The sequence below is a fragment of the Schistocerca serialis genome, chromosome 2 (genome assembly GCF_023864345.2).
Source record: "Schistocerca serialis cubense isolate TAMUIC-IGC-003099 chromosome 2, iqSchSeri2.2, whole genome shotgun sequence".
Taxonomy (NCBI): Eukaryota; Metazoa; Arthropoda; class Insecta; order Orthoptera; family Acrididae; genus Schistocerca; species Schistocerca serialis.
The window spans coordinates 563,373,950-563,396,876 of record NC_064639.1 but is presented as its reverse complement, the minus strand read 5'-3'; the positions used below and the strand labels follow the sequence as shown (position 1 = coordinate 563,396,876).

Sequence of the window (22,927 nt, the reverse complement as noted above, 5' to 3'; positions counted from 1 at the left end):
TGATGTGTAGTGCATAATGACAAAACCACATGGCGTTACGCAAGGCATACTCAGGAGATGTTACCTCGTTAAAACAGGAACGGGACTGGGCAAGTGCCAGTGGGGGCACTTGTTTCCTGGAATGTGAGGTGGTCAAAGATCTACCTATGATGGAAGTGACCAACGTGGTTGTTGGAGAAATGGTCATGTGGTTGTTGGAGAAATGCAATGACGTATTTGCCGGCAGGTGCTTCGCTGATTGATTGCTTTTGGCCAGTGTGGCATGTTGTCTATTGCTATCAGTGGAGGTGAATAAAGGGATTCGCCATAGGTTAAAATGCCTAGCTGGCCACCCTGATTAAGGATTGTAACTGTTTCCTTTAGTGAGTTAATTGGTTTTGTACGTCATGCTTGAACAACTGAGCCTGTTCTGCCTCTGATAATTTCAGTGCCGGTGGAATATTAAACCTCTTTAACGTTTATTTGAGCACCCTCCTTGCCACATCACCAATTTAGCCTAAGATGGGGGAGGGGCATTTATCCTTTTGGCTCTGTCCGTATTCTTCTTATATTATACCTGCATGTGCATTGTGCATCAGATAGGAAGGGGAATGGATATACATTTACTGACTCTTTCTTTTATTGTGTGGTTGACAATAGAAAATGGCTTGTTGTGTTAGCTTTGTTTTAAAGCTGAGTATGGAGTGAAAAGAAGTGTATAGAAGAGGTTGCTGAGCGTAATATAAGCTCATCTATTGGATGGAATTCGTATCAACACTGTTGATACATTGGAACAGCTTTGTCAGTCTGATGCTCTGATCTTCCACGGTCTGTGACTGCTTGTGATGTCTCCAAGAAGTTCCAACCCAGAATAACATTATGGCTACATTCTGTTCAAATGACAATTTCAAAGGGCCGTGTTCTGTGAGTAATAGTTATTCTTGCAGTCCTTGTTCCTGTCAGCTGGTGTTCATAAGCATTCTACATTATAAAAAGAAGACCATCAACTTGGCTAGTGCCCTGACTGGTTGGCCATCAATGACAACGTCAGTAAGTTTTCCTGTCCCGTTTGTAGCTTTCATCTAAGAAGGATTTTCATCTGTGGCTGCCTCTCATCCATGGGTGTTAGCTTACCTTAGTTTTCTCGAATTTGACAGCTAAGCGAGCAGTTGGGACCTCTGTACGGTGATGGCAGATGACTACATCGTGTTGGGGTGTGACTTCATCCTGAGTATAGTGATGAGCTTCAGCTCACAGATCGACTATAATCATGTACAGATAACTTGCATGAATGGGACTACTGTGATAGTTGATGTCTTGTGGGTAATAGTTGTTGAACATTAGTGTTTTTTTCAATAGTGCACAATGTCCACAGTGAAAAAAGTGTGTCATATTGCCCTCTGTCCTCCAAATGTTTGTTCTTCTGCAGGACATTTTACTTGGTTAAAGAGTTGGTTCTACATGTATTAGTCAGATTTTGGATTGTTGTTTGATAGTGGTAGCAAAACGGATTGGCAGACATCATTCTTGATGGGGTGTTCAAGCAGTAGTGGTGATTGGTGCTAGAGACCAATACATCTCATCCTCGACACTCTCTATCACCTGCTGACATATCAGCTTAACATTCAAGGCCAATATCTCTTGTATAATTGGTTTGACATTTCTTGCTGTCATGTATTGCTTCTCATACTATCTGGTGTATGAGAGAGGTGAGCTCACAGTGGTCTTTTATAACTGCTACATGAACCATAATTGGCGGTTGGGCATATCTCTTTCATTCAATTCTCTTCTGTTGTATTTCCTTGATTCATTGGTGCCACTTGATGAATTTCCCTGTTTTTGTGACACCATTTACTAGAAGATCAAGGTACATGTCTTCTGTGACTCCTTTCATCAAATGTGAGATTAAGTCAGCTTCTGTCATATTCAGTTTCACTATGTTTTACTGAGCCAAAACATTCAGTATGTATGAATGTGCTGCTTCTTGCCAAACAGTTTCTGTAATTTGGCCTGAAATTTGTCTGAGCTATGTTGTTCTTGGTCTGCTGCTGGGCTTTACCATCCAAGTAAAAGTAAACATTTGCCAAGCAAATCATGTCATCCCACATGTTGTATATGGTGACTCAGTTGAATCCTTTCAGCAATTTCTTTGAGTCTTGAGCAGCATCTCTAGAGAACACTGATCAGTGCAAGATGTGCTGCTGACTTACTGCTGGCTTTGAATCCATTGGTCTCCCCAATATTTATACTGTAGGAATGATGTACTGCTTGTATTTTGGTTCCTGTCCTTGTAGGCGATGGGTTTTACATTGTCTAATTGGAGCCATGGTGATGTAGATGTTTCAAAGTAGCCAGTATCTCTACCAAACAATGTCACATCATAGCCACACTCAAGTCCAAATCCAAAAACTGGCTCGTCAGTGAAATAGAACACTTATCAATGAAGGCACCTTCATTAAGAACACCATCATGCAGTTATTTATACAAACATTGAATATTCCAGGTATACAAACTTTACAAACATAAGATATTTCAAGAACCTTACCAGAAATGATAAATGCAAAACAGCAAATAATTGCTGGTTGTCAGGTTTGAACTGCTGACCTGCAGCAATGCCAACCAGCAACACTAACCATTACACGACATTGATGGCGCCAGAGCTCATGTCAATGTAATTGTCATTCTCATTGTAAATGAAACGTTTGAAATGTAATTTATGTGCCTAATTGATAGGGGAACTGAAATTATTCCAGTGTGATATTCAGTTGAGTTACTTCATGATGACAGTGAAATATTTTGATTTTTTCAGCAGGAAGTGAGTACAGATACTCTGTAATGTTGTGTGTGTTAAAGTTGTTTGAAATTGCATTCATTCAGTATTTATGTTTACACCAAATATTTAACATTTTTTGCATGTGGATAATAATTTATATGATTCTTAAATCACATTTTCCTAAAACATTAACGATAATTCAAGTGTGTGTATTCCAGTAGGTTATTTGAACGTTTTCTAGGTAATTCTCTGAGGGCACACACATCAGAATGGAAAGTTTAGTAAGTAGTTTAAGAGCATGTGTTTGTTAAAGGACATTTTTCTCAAAGATTATCAGAAATGTAGCTGGATTTCCTTGTTACATAGAAAGTACATAGAAAGAAGTTAGCACGCAGAAATAAGTTACTTCTTTGTGAAATACCTACGGGTAAAAGAGTTACCAGTACGCATGCATTTAAGAAGGTTAGAATGGTGAAAATGGATGTATTGTGTGCATCTTGTTGAATAATGTAAATGAAGAGGATAAGAAGAAATGGTCTCTATTAAATAACTGATAATGTCCTTTATTATCTCTACAGGGTACCTGTTCTAAAGATGGCAGCCATTACTGTGAGACATGTGATCGAAGTTTTCGCTCTGAAGAAACTCTGACAGAACATCTGTCACAGCATCAGACTTGTGGTTTGGAAGGCTGTCAGTTCACCGCACATGCAGCTGTCGTCATGCGTCATGTTGAGATGCAGCATGCAACAGGACTGTACAGTAAGATCAGTGCCATCACAGACAAACCTGAAGACATAGCAAAATGGATTTCTGAACGCAAAAAGTAAGTTACATTTTATACGGTCCACCATAAAGTCATTGAATTTCTTATTTGCTGGTGTTGAATTAAAACAGCAGATATGTCGATGAGAATTGATCATTGCAAATAAAATAACTGTAGGGAATTGCATGTTCGAATTTGCTTTATCATGGCACAAAGTTATTAATATCAGCATGTTTTGTTTGTGTAGTTAATAAGAAAATATAATGCATTACTGGTCTTAGAGACCAGGTTTAGCTTTCGAGATTTTCATGTGTTCAGTTAATTATGCTTTTTGTGGTGAAAGAGTTAATTCATTCCCATTGTGCATCTTTGGATGTAACAAACACAAATTATTATTTTTGTGTGTTTAACATACCTGTAACAAATTTTCTTGTGTATCTTCAAGAATTACACCTTGCATTTTAATAATATAAGGATAATTTTTAAACGGAACTGTTACTGTGCCAATGTGCTACCTTACTTGGTTCAGTGTCTGTTAGAATCCTCTCTCTCCCTCCTAATTTTTGAGCTTGACCTACCCTACATTAACAATAATGTGTGGTGAGCTGCATATAAAATACTTGATTTACTTCAGTACGTGTATGCATCCATATGCTGGAAACCATGGTGAAATAGGTAACCAGGGTGGGGGGTGAAGAAAGATTTCCCATTGTACCTCATATCAGAGTTTCTTTCTACTTCATTACTGGGCTTATTCTCAGAATAAGAATGCACTGTATTTTGTTGTTAACTACACTAACATAATGCTCCTGTGTGGGCTGTAGTTAATGTTGTCTTCATGGTCTCTCAGGGCAGGAATGCATATGGTTATTGTACAGGGTGTATACGACCCGTGAGATGCGGGAAAAACCCAGGAATTTTTTCATCTGGGAGAAAACCGGGAAAAACCTGGGAATTTTTTAGAATTCCGGGAATGTTTCATTGTTTTAGTTTCCAGTTAAATTTTTGTGATTTTGATTGGTAAGAACCAATACTCCAACAAAGGATATTACTGTATCCTGCATCTGCAGGATAATACTGCAGCAACAAAACATTAACAAGAGGAAGAAAAAATGAAAATAAAACTTAAGTCGCAAAGGAAATCCGCAATATACAACAACGAAACACAGTGGTCATACAAGCGTCTGTCAACAGCAAAGTGTGTCAGAGGCTTTGGAAAGACTATGCAATCATTCATAACAAAAAATTGCCTCCGATGAGCGTGACATTAGATTCGTTTGAGCAGTTGCGGGCGGGCTCTTGTGCATGCGCGGTTGAGTTGCGGATGGGTAGTACCTTCTCCCGCTTCTGGCTACGGATGTGTGGCTGGTCGCCACTATCTAGTATTGCCCCGGTTTGGAAATATCGTAGATCAGGGACTGATGCACAGAGCAGTCTGAGTTGTGGTGTGGAGGTGGGTAGTCTTCACGTGACCTGTGTTTACGTTTAGTGATTTTGCAGTTTCATCTTCATTTATTACTCTCACATCAAATGAAAACAAAATGGATTTCTGTGCCTGGGAGCTATCAAATGAATTAAAATACGTTCACATAAGTACGGAATGCTAAAATATGTTATTATTTTCAGGTTTTATTTCCACCTTTCTGACAGTCAAGCATTAATCGACTTGCGGAACAGTGAAGTTATTTTTGTCGCTTTGCTAAAGAGATTTGGCTTTTATTAATCTTTTGGGCTGAGGCAGTCAATTTATTTGAAACGAAGTGTTTAATTTCACACTGTTGGCTAGTTTCAACTGTTCGCTGCATGTTTCCCATCTTCTAGCTCGCATGGCATTATGCCATAATAGAGAACCAAACATGAGATAATACAGTACTAGTACTCAAGAAAATTTACATCCGAATCTGGACATACGAATGTGCACTATAAGTCCAATTATGCATTTTAGTATGGTTCATGAAATTCCTATGAACTTGAAGTGTCCTCTGATGTCTTGTTTCTTTTGTGACATACGGCCTTCCTGCGTCATCATAGCTGCACAAGAGCGGTGGCGCCTGTTATCTGGCACTCTCTGGCAACTGCTGAAACGAATCAGTTTCTAACAGGTCACGAGAAAACATTGCGGATGGTGGTTTGAAAAGTGTTACTTTCTAAGTAAATTTCCTTCTACACAAGATGAACTATATGCGAGAATGTACGATGAATTTCTTAAATCACAGTGCGTTTGACTCTCAGTTAAAAATCATCTCTTTGAGGACGACCATCTAGAAGAATTTCGAGCCCAGAAGATCAGACATTTACGTCGTTATTAAAAATTTTACTGGCACATTTGTGTGATATATCTTAAAGTGTAACACACGCAAAAAAGATCAACATTATATGTGGAAGCTTAGCTCCTCTTGCAGCTTATTAATCTTCGAGACTACGATTATATGTGAAACCTCTGTTTTTCTTGTAGCAACACTATGTATATTAATTTAAACCATCAACTTTTCTTAGTTGTGTGTTCGCGCTACTTAAGAGTGATCTTGCTGTTGGCTGACTATATCACGTATCCTATGCTGTCATCAGCTGGCGAGATCACATGACATGAGCTATGACTGGCTTACAAAAGCACATCACAATCTCGATTTCAATGCCTTGGAAAGTAACACGCATTTTTTTGGTGGAATTCGAATTTATATCTTCGTAACACAAATATATGCAGCTCACATCTTGCTGCTGCACATCAAAGATCTTTCCAAAACGTGTCCCCCCCTCCCCAGTTTCATTTTCTAGTGCCAGGAAATTCTACGTCGGTGTATAAAACCATAAACATTCAAAAGACTGATATGTTTTACAGTGCCGAGGAAAAGTATACTCTCACATAACATGGGGAAAAATGTATTTTCACCTGGGAGAAAGTGTGTTTTCAACCGGGAAATCCGGGAATTTTTTTTCTTATCCAGGTATACACCCTGTTGTAGTATATTCCTATATTCCTCACTTCATACTGGTTCTTGAGACTTTTTAATTAGGCTTTCATGGGCTACTTGCTGCCTAACTTAAAGCATCTAAGAGTTATAATTTTTCATTATTTCCATGATGCTCTCACATTTTTCAAACAAATCTATGACCATATATGTTGCCCTTCTTCATCTTTCAAAATCTCCTATTAGTTCTGTTTTGTATGGACTGCATGCACCTGAGCGTGGGATGGGATGTAAGAGTGTTCTGTATGTAGTCTCCTTTGTAGATAACCATATTTTCCCTGAAACTTCCTGGCAGATTAAAACTGTGTGCCGGGCCGAGACTCGAACTCGGGACCTTTGCCTTTCGCGGGCAAGTGCTCTACTCAACTGAGCTACCCAAGCACGACTCACTTGCCCGCAAAAGGCAAAGGTCCCGAGTTCGAGTCTCGGCCCGGCACACAGGTTTAATCTGCCAGGAAGTTTCATATCAGCGCACACTCTGCTGCAGAGTGAAAATCTCATATTTTCCTTGTATTATGAACTGAAATCTGCCACCTGTTTCACCTACATATGATAAGTCGCAAACTTTATCATGGCACCAGATATCTTTTAGACATGTATTATGCATTGAATCATCTGTAATATTCAGTGTTAGAATTGTGGTGTAGTTTCCATCATTATTTGAAGTTAAGGGACTCAGAACACGATTCACTAAGGAAAGAATGCCATCAAAAATGTTCCAATGTTAGTACGCGTGACCAAAGTGAAACACCGCATCACATTAGTACTAAAACTAACCCGTGTGCCTGTGTGCCAAATGAGGTAACTGCTATTACGGAATGTTGTTTCCCTATCAAATACACGTATCCTCGTATGGTACAAACATGTTCTTGCTTAAGGTACTTTCACACAAACACAGGAACTTAATGGTGATTGCAAGATGACATATATGTATCATTGCTTTCATTAGTTCAGTCTGCCAGTGAAAATCATTTTAAGGTGTTACCAAATTCACTGTTATGAGACTGGAGTAAGCACAACTAAGAAACTGACTTCCAGATCGAAGTAATCGTAGGTGGAGGGTAGTCTTTAACGGGTACAAAAATACAAGGGAAATATGAAGCAATTTATAAACTGACCATCACCTGAACTGACAACATTATCACGGATGTGAAGAAATGTACATAAGAGTATCCTAGAAAAGTTACTGCTTTTTAATTTATTTTTCTTGAACAGACACCAGTTTTTTGTAAATTAGAAAGATGAAAGTACCAGTATTTAACACTGAATTGAGAGTATAATTCTTGGGAAATCTGAGGTATTAACTTACTTAACTCGGGACATAATATTTATGTTAACTCTTTAGCAAGCAGACTAAATGTTATGAGGCCTCACGATATATGAGCATTATTGTTTCCGGAAAAAGTATTGCACAATCTATGTTTTTTGTTTGCGAGATAGACATGGTGATGCACAAAACTAGTCTATAAGTTATGTTTCAGTAAAAGTTATATTATTTTAATATGACTGTATTTATTACTTCTAATATTTGTTACAAACTACAAAAGGAAATAATTCTTGCTCTTTTACCTGATGGCGCCAACAGTTCAATTTCCAACCTACAGGGAACAGTGTATTTCTCTCTCTCTCTCTCTCTCTCTCTCTCTCTCTCTCTCTCTCTCTCCCCGAGATATGAAGGAACATACTTCTCCAAGTAGTCAACAAAATGTTGAACTCAGTAGCTGATTTGATTTGGGAGAACCTGGTAGTGGATGTGAAACAGTGTGTGCTAGAACTATCCAATCTCATATGTTGTACTCCTATTAATATTTTTTTTTCTCATTTTCCATTTTCTCTAGTTATCCATATCATGAAGTAGGTGTATTCAGAAGTATTGGGACTTTTGTGTTTTCATGAGGTTTTCGTCAGATGTACGTGATTTTTCATTGTGTTGGTAAACTTGGGTGAAATGTATGTGTACACTGGTAGCCATATTGCATGTTCAGTTACTTGTCAAGAAAGTTACGTATATTTGCTTAAAAGTGGTGATTATTAACATGGTTTAAAAATAGATCAAAGAATTTTTCTATAGAAATGAAATAAAATTTAACTATTTTGAATATTGCTACTGGTGAGTCTGCTGTGGGTAAAATGAGGGTTTATGAGTGATATAAACTTTTCCAAAATGGCTGTGAAGACGTTGAAGATAAAGAGTGTTCTGTATGCTCTGGAACATTAACTACTGATGAAAACATGGAAAATTGAAAGAAATGCTTATGAATGATAACAGAATCAGTCAGAGAAGTTGCTGATGACATTGGTGTATCAATTGGCTCATGCCATGAAATTGTTTGGGATGTTTTGGCAATGAAATGTGTGACGGCGAATATGTGCCAAATGCCTCTGTTGCTTGTTTGTGAATTTTTACTGAAAAACAACACTGTAATGATGCCCCACCTCCATGTTCGGCACATATGGCCCTGTGACTTTTTTCTGTATATTAGAGAGACCTTTGAAGGCCCATCGTTTTACAAGCATAGATGAAATTAAAAGATAGTTTCGGGGATTGGAAGAAGTGCTGGCATAAGTGTATGTAGTATCTATTGGTGACTGCTTTGAAGTAGATAACATTAATGTAGATGAATAAATGAAATTATTTCCAAAAAATATATGTAATGTATGTCCACATGTGTCAAAATGTTATTCACACCATATTCCATACAAATTCATTATTCAGGTGATAACTCTCAGTATGCTGATTTGTGATGTGTTTAGTTTTACTGGAAATCATATTGATTAAAAGTAATGAATAAATGAAATGATCATAGTGACATCAAATCTCAAACTTTGACTGAACTGATCAGTGGTTTCAACACATACCACTAGAAAAACTTTACAGTAAGCTAATTTAATTCTCCAGAAACTAATTAACTTAACAGATAATTCATATTGAAGTCTAGATGCAACTAAAATTAACTTTGGCTTTGTGCCAGTATGCCTTTCTAATTTCCACGTTTACCCTCATACTTCAGGACCCTTATTTTTCTGGACCAAATGTCACCCATATTTAATCAATAAAGCCAATAATTAGGAATTTTCAGAAAAATCATGATTTCTAATATGAAAACTGTACTTGTAAACATGTAATTCCTGTGTATACACTAAATAGTTCTGCAACCGTTGTAATTTGTTAACTAACTACTTATTACACAAACCAGATTATTGCTTGAATCTGTAGCTCATGTTCTCTAGTAAATGTCAACCATGTTGTTGTTGTTGTTGTGGTCTTCAGTCCTGAGACTGGTTTGATGCAGCTCTCCATGCTACTCTATCCTGTGCAAGCTTTTTCATCTCCCAGTACCTACTGCAACCTACATCCTTCTGAATCTGCTTAGTGTATTCATCTCTTGGTCTCCCTCTACGATTTTTACCCTCTACGATTTTTACCCTCCACGCTGCCCTCCAATACTAAATTGGTGATCCCTTGATGCCTCAGAACATGTCCTACAAACCGATCCCTTCTTCTGGTCAAGTTGTGCCACAAGCTTCTCTCCTCCCCAATCCTATTCAATACCTCCTCATTAGTTATGTGATCTACCCATCTAATCTTCAGCATTCTTCTGTAGCACCACATTTTGAAAGCTTCTATTCTCTTCTTGTCCAAACTATTTATCGTCCATGTTTCACTTCCATACATGGCTACACTCCATACGAATACTTTCAGAAATGACTTCCTGACACTTAAATCAATACTGGATGTTAACAAATTTCTCTTCTTCAGAAACGCTTTCCTTGCCATTGCCAGCCTACATTTTATATCCTCTCTACTTCGACCATCATCAGTTATTTTGCTCCCCAAATAGCAAAACTCCTTTACTACTTTAAGTGCCTCATTTCCTAATCTAATTCCCTCAGCATCACCCGACTTAATTAGACTACATTCCATTATCCTTGTTTTGCTTTTGTTGATGTTCATCTTATATCCTCCTTTCAAGACACTGTCCATTCCATTCAACTGCTCTTCCAAGCCCTTTGCTGTCTCTGACAGAATTACAATGTCATCGGCGAACCTCAAAGTTTTTATTTCTTCTCCATGAATTTTAATACCTACTCCGAATTTTTCTTTTGTTTCCTTTACTGCTTGCTCAATATACAGTTTGAACAACATCGGGGAGAGGCTACAACCCTGTCTTACTCCCTTCCCAACCACTGCTTCCCTTTCATGTCCCTCGACTCTTATAACTGCCATCTGGTTTCTGTACAAATTGTAAATAGCCTTTCGCTCCCTGTATTTTACCCCTGCCACCTTTAGAATTTGAAAGAGAGTATTCCAGTCAACATTGTCAAAAGCTTTCTCTAAGTCTACAAATGCTAGAAACGTAGGTTTGCCTTTCCTTAATCTTTCTTCTAAGATAAGTCGTAAGGTCAGTATTGCCTCACGTGTTCCAGTGTTTCTACGGAATCCAAACTGATCTTCCCCGAGGTTGGCTTCTACTAGTTTTTCCATTCGTGTGTAAAGAATTCTTGTTAGTATTTTGCAGCTGTGACTTATTAAGCTGATAGTTCGGTAATTTTCACATCTGTCAACACCTGCTTTCTTTGGGATTGGAATTATTATATTCTTCTTGAAGTCTGAGGGTATTTCACCTGTTTCATACATCTTGCTCACCAGATGTCAACCATACAGTTTCATAAACAAATGTGTGTTTTCCAAACACCAAAACCACTTACATTAAAGTATCTAAATATCCCACCCCACCAAAAATCTTCCATCCATTGCTAGCCATTATCATGTTAACTTCTGTGTAACGAGTGCACATGCTGCAGTCTTCATGTTAACTTCTCTCTATCAGTATCCACAATTATGCAGTGAAGTTGGTACCTAGAAAGTACTCTGTTAACATGTGAACTCAAGTTTGTCCTCATCTGGATCAAGTGCTGCAACGTAATGTATAAATTCTGTGAACAATCATATCTCCAAGAATTCATTTGTTCCTGTCATTTCTCTTGTTAACAGTAGGCACTGTGAAATATCTCAATTAGTTTCTTTGGTTGTTGTGAGTAAAAACTGTGTTTACCGCACTGCAGGTCTGTCACTGTTTAATACTGTTCGGTACCCAAAAAAGTTTTCGGTTAAGAGACAACAAACTGTGAATAAGTAAAGTATCATGTCATATTAGTTTTCTCTTTTAACAGGGGTGTGTATTGTCTACCGTTATCATAAATTAATGCTTAACCTGAAAAACACTTCACAGAAATAGTGAAACTTGTACCAAGTTTACTGTTGTTTTAATAGATATCTATTTTTTTTTTTTTTTGCCATAAATTAATTAAGTTATACAAGACTACTGAGAACATCTGTCACGTATCAAACTCATAAATTAAAAGAGAATCAGCAAACTTAATATAAAGTTATTTGTATACTATTCCATAGAACACTGCACTAGCATAAATTGTTTACTGTTCTGTAAAATATTGCACCAGGCATAACGCAAACCCACTGTGCTTATTGTTCTCAGGCAGGAAATGAGCTGGTTCCTATTAATAAGCAGCTCGGAATCACCCTGACTACTGTCAAGCGATTGGAAGCTGCTGTGAATTTGTTTGTTGGGGGGACTACCAAGAGTTGTGTACTAGAGGTGCAAAAGTTACCTGAAGTACTATCCTCTCCTGTGGACAATGTCTTCCCTGCAGGAAATATAAGCCTCATCATTACTGACTGCAAGTGGCATGTCAGTGGTGGATCTAGGCATCCTGTACAAGGTAGACAGGGACCAGGGAGTACTCAGGGTGTTACACCAATCCCACTAACAAGCAAGTTTGAGGTGCTGCCTTTCACTTGTTTTGGGGAAACCCACTTTGTCCCGTGTCAGGAAAATCCAAACACAAAAGGGTCGGGTCTGTTAATTGTATAGTGAATAATGATATCCTTTAGGAAAATGGCAGCAAAAGATGGGAAGGACAACCAGGTACACTTAGTGTTCATGCCTGGAGGCCTCATTCACAATGTTGAAGAGGCTGTTCTGGCAGCCACTGGGGGAACAGATTGGGACCAACTGAATATTGTGGTACACATTGAAACAAACAATGCCTTTTATCTGAGATCCAAGGTCGTACTTGGATCTTTCCAGTGACTAGAGAGAGGGTTGAGAGTACCAACCTTCCTCATACAATTTCAACAAAGCTCACAATCTGCAGCATTGTCCCCAGAACAGATTGTGGCTCCCAGGTGCTGAACTGAGTGGAAGGCTCTGTCCAGAGATTCTGAGGGTTCTGTGACAAACTAGGCTGAGACTTCCTAGATTTGCACCATATGGTTGAGAGTTAGATGCCTGCCCTAAACAGGTCAAATGTGCACTGTACATCTGAGGCTAGCTGACAGTGTGTGGGATGCAAACAATGGTTTATTTAGATTACATAACTCTCCATCCAATCCAGTTAACAGTAGCTGTGGGAAACCCAAAAGTACCAGCGTAAGATCTAAAGAATTGCCTCCCGCAGATGAGTGTGTCAAAATCCTAGTGATCAATTGTCGAAGCATTTGCAACAAAGTGCCAGAATTTGAAGTGCTTCTGAGAAGCTCTGAAGCTCACATAATATAAACACAGAAAGAAGGCTAAAACTTGAAGTTTACAGTAGTGAGATAATTGGGGGAAAATGGATAGGGAACCTGGAAATGGACATGGTGTATTTGTTGTAGTAGACTAGGAATTTAAATCCAGCAAGATAGAAATTGAACCGATTGTTTTGGCATCACTCAGTATCAAGGGCATGCATAAAATTATAATAGGATCATTTTAGCAACTACCGGATTCTCCTCCTAAAGTAACCAAACACTTTAGAGAAAACTTCATTTCACTTGTACATGAGTTTTCTAATCATACCGTAATCATTAAGGAGACTTTAATCATCCAACAATTGATTGAGGTAATTGTAGTTTTGTTAGTGGTGAGGGTAACAAGACATCATGTGAAAAATTTCTAAATGCCTTCCCTGGAAATTACCTAGAACAGGTAGTTCAGAACTCAACTTGTAATGGAAATATATTAGGTCTAATGGCAACACACAGAACTGCCCTCTTTGAGGGAGACCACATCGGAGGTGGTATTGGTGACCATGAGGCAGTTACAGAAACAATGAGTACCAAAACACAAAGGACATCTAAAACAAGCAGAAAGATTTATATGTTCAGCAAACTAGACAGAGAAATGATAGTGTCATGCCTCAAAGAGGAACTTGAAACTTTTAGCTCAAGACATGAGCATGTAGAGGAACTATGGCTCAAGTTAGAAAGAATAGTTGACCATACACTGAATAGATATATACCCAGTAGAACAGTTTATAATGGGAGAGATCCTCCATGGTGTACGGTCACTGTAAAAAAACTTCTAATGAAACATAGACTACTATATAATACGTATAAAACAAAGCACAGGGCTATAGATACAGAGATGCTGAATGAAACGTGTTTGGCAGTGGAGAGAGCAATCCATGATGTCTTTAGTGACTACTGTTGCAGAATATTGTCAAATGATCTTTCACAAAACCCATAGAAATTCAGGTCGTGTGTAAATTCTGTTAGAGGCACCAAAGTTAGTGTCCAGGCTATCATGGATGAGACAGGAACTGTAACTGAGGGTAGCAAAGCAAAAGTTGAAGGCTATCATGGATGAGACGGGAACTGTAACTGAGGGTAGCAAAGCAAAAGTTGAAATGTTTAACTCTTGTTTTCAAATGATCCTTTACAAAGGGAAAACCAGGAGTAGTCCCCAAATTTAATTTCGTACCACAAAAAAAAGATGAGTGATATAGCTATTAGTGTCAGTGGCATTGAGAAACAGCTGAAATTGCTAAAACTGAACAAAGCCCCAGGGCCCAGTGGAGTCCCTATCAGATTCTATACTCAATTCATGGCTGAGTTAGCCCCTCTGTTAACAATAATCTATCATAAATCTCTCAAACAAAAAACAGTGTCCAGTAGCTGGAAGAAAGTACAGGTTTGACATCTATTTGTTGTAGAGTGTTAGATGGCCTTAGCTCAAACATTATGAGGTATCTTGAACAGAATGACCTCATCCTTACCAGCCAGTGTGAATTTCGAAAACATAGATCGTGTGAAAGCCAAACTGCACTTTTCTCACTTGACATCCTGAAAGCCATGGATCAAGACAGCTGAGTAGCTGCAGTATTTCTTGATTTCCAGAAAGCATTTGACTCGGTACCACATGTACACTTATTATCAAAAGTACAGTTGAATCGGGTAATATGTGGCTGTATTGAGGATTTCTTGGTAGGGAGGATGTAGCATATTATCTTGAAAGTAGAGTCATCAACAGATGTAGAGGTAAGTTTAGGTGTTGTAAATGCTTTGTATTTCACAGTGCTCGGAAATTATCTACTCTTCAAAAACATTTTTTTGTGTTTTATTTATTTATTTTCAAGAATATCATTATAGTGCTAGCAGTTAATATAGTCTGTAAGGTCTCCTTGTCAGTCATATTACCAGCCTATTTCATCATCATTTGCTTTTCAAGCCAGCTTACTGCATACAGCACTAAGCTGTATGTCATCCTGAAGGCTTTGTAGCAGATGAAGAATGGTAGCATGGATAAAGGACTGTTTCATGTGCTTCTTTTTCCTCAGTGCTCTCCTAGCAAATTAATGGTCATAGTTACCCAGAACACTGTTCTAGAACATTACCTTCTGATTTTCATGTCTATGTGTAAGAGATGTCTATAAATATGAACCGGGTAACAGGCCACCATTGTTGGATCACAAGTTTTTCTAGGCAATATTTTCATGTTGTGTTATTAGCTAATAAATCAGTATAATTAAAAAAATGGTCATTTTAAAGGTACCCGACTTGTGAGTAACCTTTAAAAAGAGATATTTTGATGCAAAATATAGTGCCAAATTCATACAAATATAGCTGTCATTGTGGAAAGTTATCTCCTGCTAGATTAAGTTTAATAATGATATAATTATCTCATTTTATGATCATTACTCTTACAGACGTTATCCAACTAAAGAAAACATTGAGAAACAGAAGAAGGAACGTGAGGAGAAAATGAAACGAGGTGAAAGGTTAGAGGATCAGAAAACTAGGTTTAACCCTGATTTTTCAGTAAGAAGAGGAAGACGTAATGAATCGAGAGGTAGTTACATGTACAGAACTTTTCTTCTTGTTAGTGCAGACATTCAAATTCAGAGCACTGAATCACAATTTCCATATAATTAAATAAAAGATAGACCTCTGTCTTGTCAAAATTAATGTGACGATAAATGAAAAACTGTTACAGGAGTGGTTCAGATGTGGAGTAAACATGATATTACAATTATATCAACTTTTTTATTTCATAGAAAAATATATTTTCTTCATACACAAAATCTAGTCATTTGGTTGATGTGAATGTTACACTGTAAACAAAAACAGAAAATTTGAAAATGCTTAATAATTATAACTTTGACATTTTATATGTTCTTTTGCAGTCATGACATCTTAGTACTAAGTTTTTTTTTTTTAATGATTATTGAGTGTATTATCTTTCATTAAGTTTATTGAAGTCAGTGAATTGAATCTGGTTTTGAGAATATGGATGCACTTTAAATTGAAGGTCTTCTGTGACTGAGGATGGTTTGTTTGCAGTCCTCTAAATCTCAATTTCCCCTGAATGTGTAACATGTTTGTGGTATCTCCTGTTGTTTTAAATGTCGAGAAATGTTTATTTTCAATGTTGACAGCTTATTGTATGTGGAGTATTAGACATGGGACAATAGACATGTGATAATACCACCATAACTTACACATTAATTTTTTGTGTTACTGCTGCACTGATCAGAAGTAAAGGGTCAACAAAAAGTAGTTAAAATTGCGTGCGGAGTTTTTGAGTGAAAGAAAAAGTTTAAATCCTCAAAACTGTCCATTCTAATAACATGTCTTGGATTTTATGCAGTAAATCAATTATATTCCGTCCACACACTGCTTATTTTTTTATTTATTTGTTTTCCAGTTTTCCCATTTCTTATATTACAAACCATTTACCCCACCCCCACCCAATCGTGTTGCCTCTCCACAGCTTCCACTCTGCCATGTGGTCCTTCCACTTTTGCTTCCTGTGATGGTGCCTCACTACATGATGTGCCACTGCTCTCTCCTCTTTCCTGCCTCCCTTGGATCTCCACCCCTCGTCACGTTCTTACCGTCTTGTCTCTCTGCCTCCCCAACTGTCTCTTGTCTCTCCATGTTTTAGCCACCTTCCCCCTGAATATCCTCTCAGATATCATCCCCCTTGCCCTGTTGTCACACATCCTCTTTTCAATTACGTTTTTATGTTTCTCACTCCCATCTCTCTCCCCTCTCTGTAACCTCCCCTCCCTCCCCACTCCCTCTCTAATGCTATTACCACAACCTTTTCCAACCGTCTTCTCTTCTCTTTGTTCTCACCTTCTTTGCATCTTTTCAAATGAGATCAATGGAAAAAATTGCACTGTACAGCACTGACTTCATAATCAGCCCACAATGTTTCCTTTATTTTGCAAATATCGTCCTTTATTATTATTATTATCATTATTATTCTTATTATTATTGTTGTTGTTGTTGTTGCTGTTGTCATAGTTATCACTATTATCCATTTACTTCTTTATGTTAACTTTTTCACTGCAGTTGACGTGTATAGGTGCTCCACTTGCATTTTCGTACAGTGCTATTAATGTATGTATACACCCTTAACTGCTGACCTCTTAGTGTTGCAGACAAGTTACTTACGTATCTCGGTTAATAACAAAGATGAGAATTTACCAACATATGTGCCTTCTATCATTTGCAAAAACCATGTTTTACTATCTTGAACTGTACATCAAATATGATGATTGTTATGACCCCATAATACCCTATTCAAAGGTTGGAAAAGGGTGCTTTGTTCCCAACCGTCCATTGGATATAAACATCAGTAACTCAAGTTTAAATAAATATTTTAAATAAAAAAGTTTAAATAAAATTTCAGTATCTTATTACATTTCATATACTGCAATGTATGAGCTAAAATCAGTCATACACAAAGTTTACGCAATGCTTTTTTTACCTCTGCAGCCTCTTTAAAATTTTGTGCAACATTTTACTTCATTTGATGCAGTGCAGTAAATATGATGCACAGTAAAAGAAATTCAGTTCTTTATCAAGCGAAGGTGAAAAGTGTAAATGATCAGTAATTATGTTGCCAGTTTTGATATGTTTCATATTATTGTTACATATTTTTACATGTTTCACAAGACTTACATAATTATGTATTTACACATTATACCTTATAAAATTGCATATTATTGCTTTTTTGCCATTCTTATTTACCCACGCTCCTAGTAGACTGCCCCCTTGAAAAATATCCAAGTCTAACGTACCATAACAGCTAAAGACAGGAAGTAAATTGTATATAAAAATAATGAGTTCATGACTCTCTCTCTCTCTCTCTCTCTCTCTCTCTCTCTCTCTCTCTGTGTGTGTGTGTGTGTGTGTGTGTGTGTGTGTGTGTGTGTGTGTGTGTTTGGGGGGGGGGGGGCTCTCTGTGTGTGTGTGTGTGTGTGTGTGTGTGTGTGTGTGTGTGTCACATGATGCCTCCTGCTGCATCAAAATTAAGATCTTGGATTATGATAGACAACACTCTCCACTACTGATGGAGAGATTGATCACTATCAAGCATGCAGTAAGCATACCAGTTGCTTCATGAGGCCGCAACTTCAGTAACTTATATGTGGTGATGTTCACACTAAGAACAAAGCAGTACAATTGTAAGAATCAAATGTTTTTGATATGGATACCAAAGACACCAAACTCCACAAATGTATATTTCCATTATATGTTCTCCACTGTTGTTGCTGCAAACATAACACTGTACAAACTAGAAATGCCTGAATATTGCACATTTCTACAAAAGTACTGCAGCCAGCTGATTCCTGATGAATTGACATTAAGGAAAAACTATTTCCATTTTTGTTACCAAGAGGCTCTGAAAAGTGTGTGGCACAAAACAGTGATTTTGCTAATTGGAAGCAAACCGCAAGAAACTGCCTCTGAGAGGATAAGGAGAAAAAAAGATCATATGGACTTACTGCCAGTCTGTACTAGTGTTCTAACATCACACTCAAGAGGGCAGTGAGTTCTAACACAATTGTGTAGCAACCACATTACCCTTTGTATCACCCAAGACATGTCTTACAGTGGGGAGGCAGGACCACCTGTAGGAAGTCAGATATACTTCACCTTTGAGGCTTTGTGAAAGAATGACTGGTCCCACAAGGCGGTCGCCAAATCCCTGCCCACATATTGAAGCTGAACCAGTACTAATGGTTCACTGCCATAATATGAAGGAGATTCTTTGTAGCCCACATATGAGTGTTGTGAACATTAATGGTAATGCCTCTCATAAAGATAGTTTCACCTGTGAATAGGGTGGATGACAGAACTCCAAGCATTGTGGTGGCCTACGAGACAAACCAGCAACAAAATAATCATCACAGAGCTAAATCCACTGGAATAAGGCCTGCACACATTGTAAGTGATACAGATAGTGACAGATGACAATGAGACTATTCCAGATGGTTGTTCGGCTTACCCCATGCTGAGGGGTCACTGCCCGGTGCTGATACCTAGTCACAGTAAAAGATCTTCTGTCTTCACCTTCAAGTGGGTGTTCCTCAGCTTGAATGCATTTCTGTCCATATGTCAATGTGCCTCATTTTACCCCTATCCATCAAGGATCATTTCCTGCAGTTTGTGCCCATTTATCAAAATCACCCTGCATAAGTAACCACCATATATGGCTAGTCGTCAGTGAAACATGGACATATGTGGCTACTTTATTGCGTTTCATTGTTTGGAAACTCTCCAGAAAATAACCCTCAAAGCCATTACTGCTTTCCTGCAAAGTGTTGGAATGCAAAACATAATTCAACAGTAGCTCGTTTTGTGAATGGGCAGTCTCAATGCCGGGGTCTGAGGAAGTTCAAAAAGAAGAAGAAAAAAGTTATTATCTATTCAGATGCTGCAACCAACTTGTCAAAGGTGGCAAGTACCCTACGTGTATTCTGTTCATATTTAATCCAGTTCATTGTCTGGCCTATGTAGTGAAACAGATCATTGAAGAACTGTGAGGCACCTACCCAGAAGTAAATAAGATAATTTCATGCACAGAGAAAGTCTTTCTCAAAGCCCTGATTTGTGTGTGTCTCTTTCAAAAATTGCTCCCAAACCTAGCTTTGTTGCCCTACTCTATGGTAACTTGATGGGGTGCGTGGATCGAAGCTGTTGGCTCTTTTAATGAACATTTTTATGCTGTCATATCTATGATTGATTCATTTCCAAGAGAATCATCGGTTTCCTTATGAGAGCCACAAAATGCTTTCACCGAACCTAAAATCAGAAATTTGGCATACATCCATATGTCTGCTTGTGCCTGTGTACGTGCGGATGGATATGTGTGTGTGTGTGTGTGTGTGCGCGAGTGTATACCTGTCCTTTTTTCGCCCTAAGGTAAGTCTTTACGCTCCCGGGATTGGAACGACTACTTACCCTCTCCCTTAAAACCCACATCCTTTCGTCTTTCCCTCTCCTTCCCTCTTTCCTGATGAAGCAACCGTTGGTTGCGAAAGCTTGAATTTTGTGTATATGTTTGTGTTTGTTTGTGTGTCTGTCAACATGCCAGCGCTTTCGTTTGGTAAGTTACATCATCTTTGTTTTTAGATATATTTTTCCCACGTGGAATGTTTCCCTCATATATATATAAAATGTAGAATGCACCTTCTTAATGTACATTTTGTGTTTCTGGCATGTTAAAATGTGCATTAAGATAAAACAGTAGGATGTAGTGTTTTTCAAAAGTTGATTTCACTTGAAATTATTGCTTTATGTTAAATATTTATGAAATATGTTCATGATAGCAATATTACCTGGCATATGTTATACATTATCATTACAAAAATATGAATGTATTTTGTGTGTTGATATTACATAAAAATCTGGGCTCTAGGTATGTCTCACCTTCCTTTTAAAGATTTTTAATTTTTGCTTTATGTGTGTATTATTTCAGTCTGGGCATGTCTGAGGGATTCATGATATGTGAACAAAGAAAGGCACCATTGCAGAACAAATAACATTAAACACATTATTTTAACATCAGTTGTTCCTGAACTGTTTTAATTAATTAATTCTTTCTTTTCAATGTAAAAAAGGGTCACTACATATGAGAGGAAAAAGATCAGCAAGCAGAGCTGATAATACTATCAATACAAAACCAGCAAAAATGAACAGAGCCCCTCGAAAGACACGACAGCAGATCTCGACAACATATCATTCAGATGAAGAAGAGAATAGAAACTGCAGAGGCAAACTACCTGCATTTCTTGGCACAGGTACAGTCTTATTTTAATTTTATTATTATCTTCTTTCCTTTCTCAGACCTTAGGTCTGTTTAAAAATGGAAAGTGACGCGGACCTTGATCAAGCATGACTTCCTTTTAACTGTACGGTATATGTTACAGTACAGTACAGTACAGTACAGTACGTTATTATTATTTCTTTCTTTTATCAGACGTTATGTCTGGTCAAAAATGGAAAGTGACGTGGACCTTGATCAAGCGTGACTTCCTTTTAACTGTACGGTATATGTTATATTGCATTTAGGAACTTTCGGGTAATTGAACATGTATCAATAATTACGGATTTCTGTAGTTGTATATATAAGTTTGGATGTAGCTGTATTGCATTGATGTACTGGTGGATATTGTGTGGTATGACTCCTGTAGTTGATAGTATAATTGGTATAATGTCAACTTTATCCTGATGCCACATGTCCTTGACTTCCTCAGCCAGTTGGATGTACTTTTCAATTTTTTCTCCTGTTTTCTTTTGTATATTTGTTGTATTGGGTATGGATATTTCGATTAGTTGTGTTAATTTCTTCTTTTTATTGGTGATTATGATGTCAGGTTTGTTATGTGGTGTTGTTTTATCTGTTATAATGGTTCTGTTCCAGTATAATTTGTATTCATCATTCTCCAGTACATTTTGTGGTGCATACTTGTATGTGGGAACGTGTTGTTTTATAAGTTTGTGTTGTAAGGCAAGCTGTTGATGTATTATTTTTGCTACATTGTCATGTCTTCCGGGGTATTCTGTATTTGCTAGTATTGTACACCCGCTTGTGATATGATCTACTGTTTCTATTTGTTGTTTACAAAGTCTGCATTTATCTGTTGTGGTCTTGGGATCTTTAATAATATGCTTACTGTAATATCTAATGTTTATTGTTTGATCCTGTATTGCAATCATGAATCCTTCTGTCTCACTGTGTATATTGCCTTTTCTTAGCCATGTGTTGGATGTGTCTTGATCGATGTGTGGTTGTGTTAGATGATACGGGTGCTTGCCATGTAGTGTTTTCTTTTTCTAATTTACTTTCTTCGTATCTGTTGATGTTATGTGATCTAAAGGGTTGTAGAAGTGGTTATGAAATTGCAGTGGTGTAGCCGATGTATTTATATGAGTGATTGCTTTGTGTATTTTGCTAGTTTCTGCTCGTTCTAGAAAGAATTTTCTTAAATTGTCTACCTGTCCCTAATGTAGGTTTTTTATGTCGATAAATCCCCTTCCTCCTTCCTTTCTGCTTAATGTGAATCTTTCAGTTGCTGAATGTATGTGATGTATTCTATATTTGTGGCATTGTGATTGTGTAAGTGTATTGAGTGCTTCTAGGTCTGTGTTACTCCATTTCACTACTCCAAATGAGTAGGTCAGTATTGGTATAGCATAAGTATTTATAGCTTTTGTGTTGTTTCTTGCTGCCAATTCTGTTTTCAGTATTTTTGTTAATCTTTGTCTATATTTTTCTTTTAGTTCTTCTTTAATATTTGTATTATCTATTCCTATTTTTTGTCTGTATCCTATATATTTATAGGCATCTGTTTTTTCCATCACTTCTATGCAGTCGCTGTGGTTATCCAATAAGTAATCTTCCTGTTTAGTGTGTTTTCCCTTGACTATGCTATTTTTCTTGCATTTGTCTGTTCCAAAAGCCATATTTATATCATTGCTGAATACTTCTGTTATCTTTAGTAATTGGTTGAGTTGTTGATTTGTTGCTGCCAGTAGTTTTAGATCATCCATGTATAGCAAATGTGTGATTTTGTTTGGGTATGTTCCAGTAATATTGTATCCATAATTTGTATTATTTAGCATGTTGGATAGTGGGTTATTATTATTATTATTATTATTATTATTATTATTAATGTTCTCATTGGTAGTAGCTTTTAAACACTTAAAAATGAAGACAATGATTCACTGATTTGCATGAAGTTTCATTTTCAATATTTTTGGGTGTTTATTGAATGTGAATCTTCATATCATCACAAGAGCACATGACTTCCTGGAAGATCAAAACTGTGTGCCGGACCGCGACTCAAACTCGGGACCTT

The 22,927-nt window shown here is 37.5% G+C and overlaps 1 protein-coding gene across 1 annotated transcript in view; it reads left to right on the top strand.

Moving 5' to 3' along the window:
- The window catches only part of LOC126457563 (nuclear fragile X mental retardation-interacting protein 1), a 146,178-nt gene that overhangs the window by 66,842 nt on the left and 56,409 nt on the right, over positions 1-22,927 (top strand). Inside the window, exons 2-4 of the mRNA XM_050093977.1 lie at positions 3,331-3,578; positions 15,479-15,621; positions 20,687-20,866. Coding sequence (XP_049949934.1) covers positions 3,331-3,578; positions 15,479-15,621; positions 20,687-20,866 — 571 coding nt within the window. The remainder of the gene's footprint in view (positions 1-3,330; positions 3,579-15,478; positions 15,622-20,686; positions 20,867-22,927) is intronic.